Genomic DNA, 15101 nt, shown 5'->3' on the forward strand with positions numbered 1-15101 from the left:
ATGTGTATTTGATTTTAAATAGCCAAGTAATCGGGCATTTTTTTAAATTAATAGACTGACACATTACCTTCAGCTACAGAATATCTTGCCACTGTGCGTTTCCATCTCCTCCTGTCTCTCCTTCATTCTTTTCTCCAGGTGCAGAGAGAGGGGCTGTCAACAGTTACTATCAATGTTCCGGAACAGATTTCACTTGGTTTCCCAAATTAAGCACTGGGTAGCTGCAGGAACAGGGTTGGAGAGCTCATGGCATACAGAGTTTCTGCTGAATATCACCTGTCACACCGAGATATAACCAGAGTAGCCTACCCGACATGACATGAGTGAAAACACCGGCAGGAAAGTGTGCCTCCATTCGCTATTTGAGTGAATACGGATTACATATATTTTTTAAAATCTTGCCCCTGTTCCTGCCTAATTGATAATGAGCAGTTCTACATCGAAACTAATTTGACATATTAGTAAAGACAAGATTAAATTCAGAATAGTCTGATGGGTGAAAATATGATCACTTCATGAGAAAACAGTGAGTGCTGCCTGAGGCAAGGAACTTTCTCAAATCGTCAATAGCCTTAGTAGCATCATGCATCCCATGTAAACTCAGCAAAAAAAGAATTGTCCCTTTTTCAGGACCCTGTCTTTCAAAGATAAATCGTAAAAATCCAAATAACTTCACAGATCTTCATTGTAAAGGGTTTAAACACTGTTTCCAATGTTTGTTCAATGAACCATAAACAATTAATGAACTTGCACCTGTGGAACAGTCGTTAAGACACTAGCAGCTTACAGAAGGTAGGCAATTAAGGTCACAGTTATGAAAACTTAGGACACTAAAGAGGCCTTTCTACTGACTCTGAAAAACACCAAAAGAAAGATGCCCAGGGTCCCTGCTCATCTGCGTGAACGTGCATTAGGCATGCTGCAAGGAGGCATGAGGACTGCAAATGTGGCCAGGGCAATAAATTGCAATGTCCGTACTGTGAGACGCCTTAGGACGGACAGCTGATCGTCCTCGCGGTGGCAGACCACATGTAACAACATCTGTACAGGATCGGTACATCTGAACATCATACCTGCGGGACAGGTACAGGATGGCAACAACAACTGCCGAGTTACACCAGGAACGCACAATCCCTCCATCAGTGCTCAGACTGTCCACAATAGGCTGAGAGAGGCTGGACTGAGGGCTTGTAGGCCTGTTGTAAGGCAGGTCCTCACCAGACATCACCGGCAACAATGTCACCTATGGGCACAAACCCACCGTCGCTGGACCAGACAGGACTGGCAAATAGTGCTCTTCACTGACGAGTCGCGGTTTTGTCTCACCAGGGGTGATGGATGGTTTTGTGTTTATCGTCAAAGGAATATCTGGTCTGCTAAATGAACAAGCCTACTGCCTATGGCATGGCACATAGCCAGATAACATATAGTAGGCCAACTCACATTCTGTTCTTCTGAAATACATTTTCTTCATATCATAATGTTTCTATTGACCTGCTTAAAATTAATCATGCATGTATTGTGATGGTGTATTTTCAGTTGATTTATTAGACTTTTATTATTTTTTTAAATATATTTTAAAGGCGCGCGCATCAGCGGCTTGTATGTGTGGCGGCCTGGAGACGCCAAACGGGTTTATGTTGATTAACGATCAATTACCGTGAGACCGGCAGTCTTTTGCATGACATTAACCGGCTGACCAAATTTGTATGACACAGCTCGATCCCAGACGAATCATTTATTTGAATAGTGCATCTCCTTCTATATACAGTATGTACAGTACCGGAGGTGGGGGTGCTCTTACAATAGAGCGAGGATCACAAGCAGAAAGGTCTTCTGGGTGGCAGAAACCGAGGCAGTTAGAGCTGGCGTGTTAACTCTGACAGCCCTGTGTTGTCGTCTAATTAGACGCACTGCTGAGCAGAGGGAGGAGAGAAAGGCAGGGAATGATAAACAACAGGCTTGCCTTTATTCCTTCTTTCACCTGAGTTTATTTTCCACTCTGCACAGCACTGGAAAAGTGGAGCAATTAGATATGCACACATTGCTTTTTATTTATTCCCGTGAAAAGCCTTCTGGGGAGACTTTGGATTTATTTGTTTTTTATTGTTTCTCCCATGACAATACTGTATGTGTGTGATGCTGAGATTTAATCACACTTTTTTTTTTCTTCAGTTGAAGTGGTTACCGTGGGTTTTCGCCTTGGGAAAGCTCAACGCTATCTGCTTTGTTTGCAGTGGAGAGTGTGTGGTCTTGGAACGCAGATGCAAGACCTAATAATTCCCTGTGATGCAAATTAACAGTGTTATATTGGGAAATATATGACTGGAAAACATCTGGCAGAACAAATAGCAAATTAAGCACAAAAATGGATTTTAATGAAATGTTTTTGAAAGGCTTGTATAATAGAATTTCGTTATCAATGGACCCAATCAGCATCTAAGCCTCTGGAATAAGCCACTCATACTAAATGAACTTTCATGAGACGTTTGAAGAGTGGCTTGTATTTGGTAGCATGAGTCAGATCAGTTGAACCGTAGTCACCGTTACATTCCCCTCATTGTACCTTATGGCTGTCCTTGCCAAAGTGCCACCATCACTGGTGACAAATTAAAAGTCTGTCCCTAATAACCACCATTTTAGGTCCATTATAGAGCGGCCACTCCTCTACGGGTTGGTAAGACGCCTCTGCTGGGTCACCATGGCAGAGGATTGGCAGTTTGTCTTACAGAATTGAACTGGTTAAACTGTCTTGAAAGAAAAGTGGCCAACTTCTCAGTCAGAAATTAGCCCGGTAGTCATTACCTAATAATTACAAAGTGTAAGACTAGAATTGAACAACTTTGTAGAATGTCAAAACTGTAACACTCATCTCTTAAAAACGTTTTAAAAGTACATGACTTTACTTTGTGAGTTTCTCATACAGTGTGTACAAATGTATGGTGGAAAACGATAGAGTTGGGATGATGCCAGAGGAAGTCGCTCCACATCTTTACTCAGGTTCTAGATTGGATGTAATTACCCTCTCCAGTAGCACCCAATTACACTTTCCTTATCGTGGCTTCTTGAGATGGCAATTTCCTTCTTGAGGGGTCTCCAAGTCAATAAGCACCATCGTCACCTCAACCTCGGGCGAGAATGAGTGCCTGTAATTATGGTGACATACCGCCATCTCATTCAGGGACACGTGTTAGTGCTTAACACCTCTTAACTTAATTCCCATAACATATGGAGCAGTGGCGCTGATAAACTCTGTCTGACGTTGGCGAACAGCAAATCGCTCCAGGAGCTATAATAATAGATTTGACAGAGCACTAATTGCACTCTGAGATGGTGTATTCCGACAGCTTAATCTTAACCCAGTTGCACCATCCTGTCCTGGATAGTTGTGTTGAACCAGACATAACAGGAGATGGAAAAGGAAAGCCTAGCACCGTTTCGCCACTTTCAAATCCTGGAACTCACAACAAAGAGATTAGGAAAGGCCGTGATGTGATGAGAAAACACGAAAAAGAGTTAAGAGTGGAGAGTCGTCAATGAACTAGACGGTGTATATTTTCTAAGGCTGCCAGAGGAGAATCGACAGTCTCCCTGTGGTTCGAAACATCCTTAGACATGAGAGTGAGTAAAATGCAGTGAACATTATCGCAAGCCTTTGACTCTCTTTCCCTGGCTTTATTGAAATATTCCTTTCTAGAGTCTTTATTTAACGTATATAAATGGAATCTTATAGGGCTATGGATGGGAAGCATTACTAGTTATAAGATGGTACAAGCCTACTCTCTAGCTAACTGCTACTGTATAACACTATGCATAACTCCATTGTTTTCAATGGGCAACACGTTGGCCATTCATTTGTATCACCTTCATCACGGTGAAGAGATCTTCACATATGGATTTCTGACGTGTTTCTTTGGCTCAAAAGCGCAAACATCAAAATGTCATTCATTATTATTGCTCAATTAAATATTTAGGTTTATTAATTATTGATTATGTTTTTAAACTCTATATCGTCACACGGCTGATTGGTTGGTGTTGCCATGCGACTGTTGATAGAAATACGAGTCATTTTGACTAGTCATTTATGAGATTGGGCTGTGTCCTGAACGGGGGAATTCCAACTCTGATGCGGTGTGATCTCTCTCTTACAGAACGGCGAGGCTTCTCTCTTCGAGGTGAATATCCGCTACGTCGGTGGGCTGCTCTCTGCGTACTACCTGACGGGAGAGGAGGTAAGATTCATCAATGTCTATTATTCCCCTCCATGCAGGAACAACATGTCTCTTCCTTTATTATTGAGATTTGACCCTGCGGTTTGAATGATGAAGAAGTTGTGTGGAATAATGTTGCAAAGTCATAAAACACACACACACACACACACACACACACACACACACACACACACACAAGGAAACAGGACTTCTCATCACATAGACACAGTGTATAAAACATTACTCAGCTCACAACCCCCACATGCCCTTTTCTCAGCATGACCACATGACTATCACAGACATACAGTGCAGACACACATCTGCACTCACCCACATGTGCTCCTCTGCATTACCAATCTATTATTACCAATGTAATATGAACAGAGTGGAGGTCAAGCATGCGATTATAAAATAGCATCTGCCCAAGCATGGTACATGACATGATGCTCTAGGCTGCTCAGATGAAGTGGGGACAATCCATGCGGATGCCAAATGAATGGAAAACAAATCCAGTGACATATGAGTCGGCTTAATGGACATTGATTTGGAGGCTGAGTGAGTCAGGGAGAGAAAGCACAACATTGCATGCACGTTCATGAAATATGAATATATGTGGAAAAAAACAGCGTGTAAAATCAATATTGTCAAATTATATCACCATACAGCCCACATAGCACTAAGATCAGTTTAGATGTTTGGTGTGGATGCCTGTTGCTTAAGCTTAAATTCATTCACACACAACTGTCATCATTGGTTATACCCATTGCAATTATTAATGGTTTTACTTCTTATAGTAAATTACTCTTTGAAAGGGCATGCAGTGTAAATGTTCAAATTAATCAAAAGTTGGCAAACAAACTGTTTGTTTGCCTAGGAAGCTTTCCTCATATCTTCCTTCATTTCTCTCTCGTGTTTTTGCGATGAGGATAGAATCTGATTAGACGTTGTCAAATGCACTTTAAATTCACCTTGTGAAATGCAAATGTGATCAGATGAGTAAAATTGCTATAGGCAGCCCTTACATCCAGCCCTTAAATCCCTTCTCATAGTCTGTCACTCCTCAAGCTACATTAGAGATCACACTGGCATTTGTGTTTGTTTTCTGTGCCATTTCTCGCTGCTGTAAGTTCATATTAGGACATACTGTACAAGGTAACTGCCAATCAGTGGAGGCTCATCAGAGGAGGACGGGGAGGACCATCCTTCTCAGTGATTTTCAGATTTTTTTTAAACATTTTAAAAAGTTATCCTTTTTAGATAAAACAACACTAAATATAATCACTACACCAAATAATTGATTAAAACATACTATTTTGAAATGATGGTCTACAGTAGCCTCAACAGCACTCTGTAGGGTAGCACCATGGTGTAGGACAGCTAACTTCCACCCTCCTCTGGGTACATTGACTTCAATACAAAACTTAGGAGGCTCATGGTTCTCACCCCCTTTCATAGACTTACACAGTAATTATGACAACTTCCGGAGGACATCCTCCACCCTATCACAGCTCATGCAGCATGAATTGACATGTTGTCCACCCAATCAAAGGATCAGAGAATGAATCTAGTACTGAAAGCATAAGATACAGCTAGGTAACACTGCAGTGCATAACATGTGTTGAGTAGTTGACTCAAAGAGAGAGAAAGAAAATAGTTGAATAGTTTAACAAATACATTTATTCCTAAATGAAGGAGAAGCAAGAGAGCGAGAGAGAGATATTTCATTTAAAAAAATTCACTTTCAGTTTCCCTTACTAAGATAGCAAATGCAGCTCGCTGGTTTAGCTATATTAGCTAGCTGGCTATGACTATCCAACACAACACTGGAACTCCTCCAAGTCAAGGTAAATTTGGTTTTACAAATGTATTGCCACCGGGTCCCGCCGGTGTAAGTGCTAAACTGCTTACCAACTGTACACTGTAACGTTACTGCATGATTGTAGCAGGTTTACTAACATGTTAGTTCTATTAGCTATGTTGACTATGACAATACTTTTGCTAATATGGTGACAACGATGTAGGCTGCGTGTAGCAGTTATGATTTGGTTTGGAAAGGTTTTTTCGCTTGGTCACGTACAGCTGATGTGTTGTGCATTGACGCCCACAAGCGACGAAGGGAAAAGATGACAGGACGAGAGCGCATAGATGTGAGAAGGAATACAACGTGGCTTTTATGAAAGTGAACTGTGTCATTCTGACTATACTGTTGAAAAATGTTTCTGAAACGGAACAAAATGGATATAAACATACCTAAATTTGTCCAATAGAAACTCTCGTTTGCAACTGTTGGACTAATGACTACACCCTATATCAGCTAGATGCAGGCAAGAGTGTGCAAGGCGGTATTGAATGTGTCACTGTCTGGCCATGCCTCCTCAAATTTTTGTCTCGACCTGTGTGCACCTTCGTTGTAAACTTTCATTCATAGGCTAGATTATTGCAACCTCATGATGGGCATAGGAACATTTTGAGTATCATGTAATAGCCTAAACCTATCACTGTTACATTGAACTGGGTGAATGGAATATGAATGACAATCAGCTAATATAATGTAATAGAAATAAGGCCATGCTCATAGAAAAAATCTTAAACATCACTGTCCACTGCTGCCAATATAAAGGAAACACCAACATATTGTCTCAATAGGGTTTTGGGCCACCATGAGCCAGAACAGCTTCAACGCATCTTGGCATAGATTCTACAAGTGTCTGGAACTCCATTGGAGGGACGTGACACCATTCTTCCACCAGAAATTCCATCATTTGACATTTTGTTGATGGTGGTGGAATGCACTGTCTCAGGCGCCGCTCCAAAATCTCTCGTAAGTGTTGAGATCTGGTGACTGAGGCAAATGGTTTACATTGTTTTCATGCTCATCAAACCATTCGGTGGCCACTCGAGCCCTGTGGATGGGGGCATTGTTAACCATCGCCATGGTAGCCAAAATAATGGCCTGCCCAGCATTCTTATACATGATGACACTTATTAACTCAGGAAACACACTTGTGTGGAAACAGCTGCGTTCAATATGCTTTGTATCCCTCATTAACTCAAGTGTTTCCATTATTTTGGCAGTTACCTCTACATGCTACGTCTTGTAATATTAAGTCCTAATTTGGACATCATACAGTTGAGTGAAATACAGAAGTGTGTTCTCCCTCACATTCTTCGTTTGAGGTTGTGTAGTGCTTTTGTGTTACGGTGTGCCATCTCATTACACACTGCCTGAGCCACGACGGGTCTCCTGGAGCGATATTTATTTGATCCGTCTCCAACCGCCACCCCTCTTCTCCTGCTTTTCCCTCCACACATGATAAGAGGCAAATTGAGAAGCCACTTTTTCCTGGAAGTTAGCAGGGAACGTAAATCACTTTAGACAGTGAACAGGGGGGATCCGTACAGGTGTGTGTGTGTACCAGGGTTTCCGTTGGCTGGTAATAGCCAACCCCCCCCCCACAAAAAATGAAAAGCCAATCAATAAAATTGCCGCCGGCCAATCCCATTGCGAAATAATGTGTTTTAGCATATTCATTGATTGAAATAACAGTCGATGTAGCACGAGAGATGTTGTTGCAGCTCAAACAACTGTTTGTTGCTACTGGAGTGAAACATGTGCTTTAATAAACACAGTCATTGCACAACAATTCTAAAGGCAATTGAGTGTAAAAAAAACAACAAAAAAACAATGGCCACGATTAAAAAGAGCTACTATTTTTATTTATCAACTGGTAATCGAAGCAGGCTCCCCATTCGCCATTTAAGTGCATAGGCAACTAGGCAGGCTTCAGTACGTCACACACCACTTTGCAATGAGAAAACAGATACTTAATTGTTTGGAACTTGAACATTTGACTATATATTATGAGGAATATCTTACCATGCTTCAAAGTAGCCTAGCCAAAATCCAACTAAACGTGCAGGCAATTATTTTATGAAGACTTCCATATACTTCCATATACATATTGAAACCAGTAGTTATTGGTTTTCAAAATCAACTTTCTTGCATTGTCCATTAGCCAAATGCACAATCCTAATCATATTAGCAACCCCTGCTAGTTGTTGCATGTTTAGATCTTACCTCATTTCCTAACGGATATTTTCATCTCTGTCACATGAAACAGCTCACCATGGCGTTTTCCTGCTTAATTGCATAACGGAAGGAACATTAGCGCATAGCGGCATTGCTGCGTTTATAATTTGAAGAAATACTTAATTGTTTATCAACAATTTATGCTTTACGTTCTGATCCATGCATGAACCTTATTGCTTTTTACCGTTTTGTTTTGTTTTTAATGTAGCCTAGGCATACTGGTTGCATGAATTTGGAATCTATCGTCCCACAACTGTCCCAGAATCTGTTTGGAAAAGGCTATTCTTTCTAGCACAGAATGACATCTAACCAGTAGAATAGGTCAACTTTTCTACAAATGGGGGATATAGTAGATTGACATAGGCTATTGATTTTGCTGGGCATTTACTTGTCTTGTTGACTGAGGAAAAGTAAATGTGGGCAGTTATTCTAACATAGGCGCTGCGTGGGTTTGAAGTTTGGGGAAGCTAATAGTCACCATAAAAATGCATCTTCATATTAAAGCATTCCATGCATCCTCGCATTTGCAGACTTAGGTAAGAGAGCCTACTATTCCCAATGTGATGATTCGATGGGATAGTCAAGATTTAGGCTACTCTAAGCCACTATGCGCTGCATTGAATAGTATTTTTTGAGAACAGTAATCGGAGTGCAGTGCATATATAACTTGATTACTGTTCTCAGAAGGTACTATTTTATGCTGCGCATAGTGGCTTAGAGTAGGCCTAGGCTATATCAGATCGCCTACATTTCTTGTCCTTTGCACAGGGAAATGTTGACCTTTTACAAACACATTTCATGCAATTCTCCTACACTTTATGTGACTGGAGACAGTAGAATCCTTTTGATACAACAAAAATGACAGGGTAGCCAACTCTCCGCACAATGACAAACAGATCAATAAAAATATCCATATGTGAGGCCTACGAAAAGCAGAGACAAATTCAATATGACGTCCATCTAACCAGGAGGAGAAAATGATTGTCCTAGAAAACAAAAACAAAGTGTCATTGACCCAATGATAAAGACAGTGAATTATGCACACTCATCGGGAATACGGCAGATGTTCTCCGCTAGTGGGCTCAATTAAGTTCACATTTTTTACAACTAAAAGACAAACAGTTTTTCCACAATGATATTTGTACATTTTATGCTTGCCTGGGCCGCTCTGCTTTTCACTGACAGTCGCAACTCAACAATCATCTATTTGGTTTTTGCCGCGCACTCTTCCAAAATTGAATGCCCTATGCAATGTTTTTAAATTAAAGAAGCTAATGATCCTCTGTGGCCAAATCATTTCTTTCTGTAGTAGCCAATTTTGAATGATTTTATTTCTTTATTTATAGATAGGAGTAAGCTAATAAGGCTATATCATTTTGGCAATTTAATTCAATTTACTTGCTAAAAAGATTAGCTTCCCCTATCCTTATGGACGTTTGGCCGATGTATTCTAACGTCTACAAATTGCTCATCAGAATTCGGTAAGAATGACGCACGCCATTGCATCCGAGTTGGATGTTCTGTTAATATCATTTTATTTCTGTCATTCTGAGAACCGTGGGTTGAAATCCCAATTATGTTATTCAACCGATGCATATGGATCCAGTACATTTCTTAAATGTCCAGGAAATGAAATTGCTGCGGGTCAAATGTCCGCTGCAACATGTTCCTAATGGAAACCCTGGTGTGTACATGAACTCAGCAAAAAAAGAAACATCCGCTCACTGTCAACTGCGTTTATTTTCAGCAAACATACCATGTGTAAATATTTGTATGAACATAACAAGATACATAAACTGAACAAGTTCCACAGACATGTAACTAACAGAAATGTAATAATGTGTCCCTGAACAAAGGTGGGGTCAAAATCAAAAGTTGTAGTCAGTATCTGGTGTGGCCACCAGCTGCATTAAGTACTGCAGTGCATCTCCTCCTCATGGACTGCACCAGATTTGACAGTTCTTGCTGTGAGGTGTTACTCCACTCTTCCACCAAGGCACCTGCAAGTTCCTGGACATTTCTGGGGGGAATGGCCCTAGCCCTCACCCTCTGATCCAACAGGTCCCAGACGTGCTCAATGGGATTGAGATCCGGGCTCTTCGCTGGCCATGGCAGAACACTGACATTCCTGTCTTGCAGGAAATCACGCACAGAACGAGCAGTATGGCTGGTGGCATTGTCATGCTGGAGGGTCATGTCAGGATGAGCCTGCAGGAAGGGTATCACATGAGGGAGGAGGATGTCTTGCTTGTAACACACAATGTTGAGATTGCCTGCAATGACAACAAGCTGAGTCCAATGATGCTGTGACACACCGCCCCAGACCATGCCGGACCCTCCACCTCCAAATCGACCTCCAAACCCGCTCCAGAGTACAGGCCTCGGTGTAATGCTCATTGCTTCGACGATAAATGCGAATCTGACCATCACCCCTGGGCAAAATTGCGATTCGTCAGTGTAGAGCACTTTTTGCCAGTCCTGTCTGGTCCAGCGACGGTGGGTTTGTGCCCATAGGCGACGTTGTTGCCGGTGATGTCTGGTGAAGACCTGCCTCACAACAGGCCTGCAAGCCCTCAGTCCAGCCTCTCTCAGCCTATTGCGGAGGACGATCAGCTATCCGTCCTGTCTCCCTGTAGCGCTGTATTAGGTGTCTCACAGTACAGACATTGCAATGTATTGCCCTGGCCACATCTGCAGTCCTCGCGCCTCCTTGCAGCATGCCTAAGGCACGTTGACGCAGATGAGCAGGGACCCTGGGCATCTTTCTTTTGGTGTTTTTTAGAGTCAGTAGAAAGGCATCTTTAGTGTCCTAAGTTTTCATAACTGTGACCTTAATTGCCTACCGTCTGTAAGCTGTTAGTGTCTAAACGACCGTTCCAGAGGTGTATGTTCAATAATTGTTTATGGTTCATTGAACAAGTATGGGAAACAGTGTTTAAACCCTTTACAACGAAGATCTGTGAAGTTCTGGATTTTTACGAATTCTCTTTGAAAGACAGGGCCCTGAAAAAAGGGACATTACTTTTTTTCTGAGTTTATTATGGGACAGCAGAACCAGTTTCACTGGAGGACATTCTGCAGCCCCTGGTGGTAAATTGATGTTGGAGAACAATGATGACTCCTTGTGGGATTGAGGTGGAGAAGTGAGAAGTGTTTAGATTAGGTCAGAGTAACGCCCTAACCATGAATAGTGCTGTTGGTATGATTGTGTCTGTTGCTGGGCAGATAGAGACCCATGGGGGTCCTTGGCTTACAGTTAAACCACCGCTCCAGGTTAAGTACCTTGCATAAAGGGCTCTCTCTGGTCAGCGCTCTAACCACAATGCTGAATCGTTGTTTTCTGTTACATGCTCTGTTTCACTCAGGTTGCTCTGTTCGTATACTGATGAACACTCTTAGAAAAAAGGTGCAATCTACAACCTTCAAAGATTCTTCAGGCTGTCGCCATAGGAGAACCCTTTGAATAACCCTTTTTTGTTCCAGGTAGAACCCTTTTTTGTTCCAGGTAGAACCCTTTTGGTTCAAGGTAGAACCGTTTTATCCTACCGCGACCTCCCGAAGAAGCCTTCGAGTTTACCGCACACACCCGTCCACGGTGTGCAGCTGTAAAGTTTATTGTACTGTTTGTTCAAGTTGTAACCTGCGCAAGGTCACTCGACTAGGGTGAAGTCATCTAAATTCCATTACTTTTGGCCAGCAGGTTCTGTAAGTCAGATAACTCTGTACAACTACTCTCCTCTTCATGGACATGTCGATTTCATCTGAAACCCCAAGCTCTGTTAAATGGGAGGCATCTGCGCATGTGCGCGCTTGTGTGTCTGTCTGTGTGTGTGTGTGATAGTATTCTGAATTGCTCTATTCCCATGCACACACACAGTGCTATTCAAACGTTTTCGGGGGGGGGGGGGGGGCCCCGTTTATTTTGCCAGAATTTCTGTGGAGCACATTTTTCTCACCACTCCCCACCCCACCACACCACACCACCAAATAAATAAACAACAAACGTCAATTCATTACATTTTCATCTCTCTAAGAGAGCCATTACATTTACTCAATAAAATGTTATTTTTCAAATCATCTTTTTATATTGTCCCATAAAATAAAATCGGTCATACTTTACTTGGATAGTCCAGATTTTTGTACCTGTAGATGGTCTACAGATGGTCATACTGTCAACAAACTATATGTTGCTAAGCAACTGCTTGTTAAGGTTCGGGTTAGAATAAGGGTTAAGGTTAGGGTTAGGTTTAGAATAAGGGTTAGGGTAAGGCTTAAGGTCAGGGCTAGGGTATGAATTAAGTTTATGGTTAGGATAAAGGTTACGGTTAAAGCTAGGGTTTGGGTTAGTAGATATTTGAAATGTTACTAATATGTTGGCAACTCCACTGCAATTCTCCAGCAACCCACTAGGGGTCGCAACCCCGACTTTGAATACCACTGCTCTAGCAGGAGTAGGCTGTGAACGGGAGGGAGATAATTCAGTTAACCTTGTGTGAAAATTGAGGTGAGCAGAGTGGAGGAAAGGCAAGCAGGCAGCAGGAGCAGAGGCAGTGGCAGCCATGAGAGGAAGTGTGGAGGGAAGTACATTAATTTGTTCAGGAGAGAGAGAGAGAGAGAGTGTGTGAGAGAGAGATATTATATAGAGAAAGAGATGAAAAGAGAGCAAGAGATGGAAAGAGAGAGCAAGAGGGAGACAGAGAGAGATAGAAAGGGAGAGGACAGAGGGGAAAGAGCATTCATATGCCCTTGAAGTAGACAGGTGCTGATTAAGAGTCTTCTCCACCTCTCCTGGTTCACTGACCTAGTGTCAGTTTCTTCCTGTGCCAGTCGGGGCTCCACGTCAGTGGTGTCACAGGAGAATAGGTCCCCCAGCCTCCAGTCCTGTGAGTGTCAATGAATTACCACAATTTCAGAACGTGTCAGTGCAGGGGATGGAATTTGTCTGTAGCTAAAGCCTTATTTTGTAATTTTTTTTTTTTTTTACTTTTGCTTCCACACTGAACACACCACGCTGCACCATGCCGAACACACAAACCACGCCGAAGACACACACCATCACCACAAAGCTGAGAATTCCTCCGTGTTGAATTAGGTTTATCCTCTTCACTCTGCCTCTCATTCTCAACAATGCTCTTTCTCGTCAGTCCGTCCGTCCGTCCGTCCGTCCGTCCCCGCACCCCCTCAGGGTTTACCCTCTCCACTGTATCTATCTTACACCCACTGCTATTCATCTTCTCTCTGTTCTCTCTCACCCATCCACTCCATAGAACATATATCACCTTCCTGGAGCTGACCTGGGCGTGCCTGTTCGAACGTGCGCGCGCGTGTGTGTGTAATATCCTCCAGGTGATTTTCTTTCAGGGAAAGTTGGCGGAGGCAATCGAATTAATATCAACCGCTATGGTACAAGGAGTCCTCCTTATATCCATCAGAATGTGGATACAGGGATCTGTCTGCTCAGACCTGGAGGGAGAGCGAAGGATACACACTCATGCGAGCTGAGGATAGAGTGAGAGTTTCGACCTCAATCAGACCAATCGCTTCATACTGTACGTTAGCTTGAAAGATACATCATTATGCAGTGACATGACTGGCAGGGTAATGTAGTGTGTTGGGAGGGTCATAGGCTGCATGGTAATGTCTCTGTCGTACAGTATAGTGCAATCATGGCTAGTACAGGGATATCGACCTCAGCCATGACTTGTGGGTGATTGTAGCAGTAGTGTCCATGGCAACATAACAACTGCTAGACTACAATTTATGTGTCAGATGGCTGGAGTGTGTCCAATGGCGGCTTTCTGAGAGGTCAGACATAAATCATCATTTCATCTCGGCTGTCGTGTATTTGATGGGTACTGACCCGATTCCATTCGCACGTTGACACAGTATCTATAAACGTTCGTGTTTTTCCTCGGAATTTAAGCTGGCATGTTAATGTCCTTGACTCTGTCCCTGTCTCAACATTCCAAACCCGTTGTGTTCAGAGAGTTAGCAGATCCTATGGGGAATAAAAAACCTTACTGTGTCAACCCATGTTTACTACAGTATTGACAAAAAAAGAAGAGAGAGAGAGAGATCTCTGCCTCTTGCCAATGTAATCAAGGAATCCGGCCGCTCTGCCTCTCGCAATATGTCTTTGTAAATCCCAATCCATTTAGACAAAGCCCTCTAATTCACAATTCTCGGATTACAAAGACTCTTACAGTGGAAGATGGTGTGTGTGTGTGTGTGTGTGTGTCTGTGTGTGTGTGTACGTGTACAAATTCTGTGCATGTGTGTCTTTTTTTTTTGCTCAGCAGCTTAAAAGTCTAAAAAGACATTTCATTTCCTGCAGATGAAAGTGGATCATCATAATCACACAGTAACCTGCTGTGCTCTGTATCTGGGCTGTGGGCTTAGCAGTAGAAGAAAGCTCTCGATTCTACTGCTCCAAACCTTCCTTCCACTGTGTGTATATGTACAAACATGTAATCCCATTCGTGGGACTTCTTACGAGCTACATCATTATAGAGTAAGAAAGCATTGGACCAAGAAGCTTACTGTATTGTAGTATAACTACTACATGTATTATGTATTTTATGTCCGAATGCATTATTACAGCATGCATTTTATGTATGCTGAATCATGTATAGACTAATAGCTCAGCTTGATACAATAAACCTCTTCCCGTTCCACTTTCCAGAATAATTCTGTCAATCATCAATACTGACACACTATTGGGGAAGAGCGTAAAAGAGGTTGAGCTGCCATTGATGCTAAGAATTTAATTGGACAATTTGATGTGAGAAGAAAGAGAATTC

At 42.3% G+C, this 15101-nt stretch overlaps 1 protein-coding gene across 3 annotated transcripts in view; it reads left to right on the forward strand.

Annotated features, from left to right (window-relative positions):
• The window catches only part of LOC139366426 (mannosyl-oligosaccharide 1,2-alpha-mannosidase IC-like), a 217483-nt gene that overhangs the window by 154961 nt on the left and 47421 nt on the right, over window positions 1-15101 (forward strand). For all 3 annotated transcript variants that reach the window (XM_071103909.1, XM_071103903.1, XM_071103917.1), the window contains exon 4: window positions 4152-4232. In XM_071103909.1, coding sequence (XP_070960010.1) covers window positions 4152-4232 — 81 coding nt within the window. The remainder of the gene's footprint in view (window positions 1-4151; window positions 4233-15101) is intronic.

Source organism: Oncorhynchus clarkii, chromosome 2 (assembly GCF_045791955.1).
Source record: "Oncorhynchus clarkii lewisi isolate Uvic-CL-2024 chromosome 2, UVic_Ocla_1.0, whole genome shotgun sequence".
Taxonomy (NCBI): domain Eukaryota; kingdom Metazoa; phylum Chordata; class Actinopteri; order Salmoniformes; family Salmonidae; genus Oncorhynchus; species Oncorhynchus clarkii.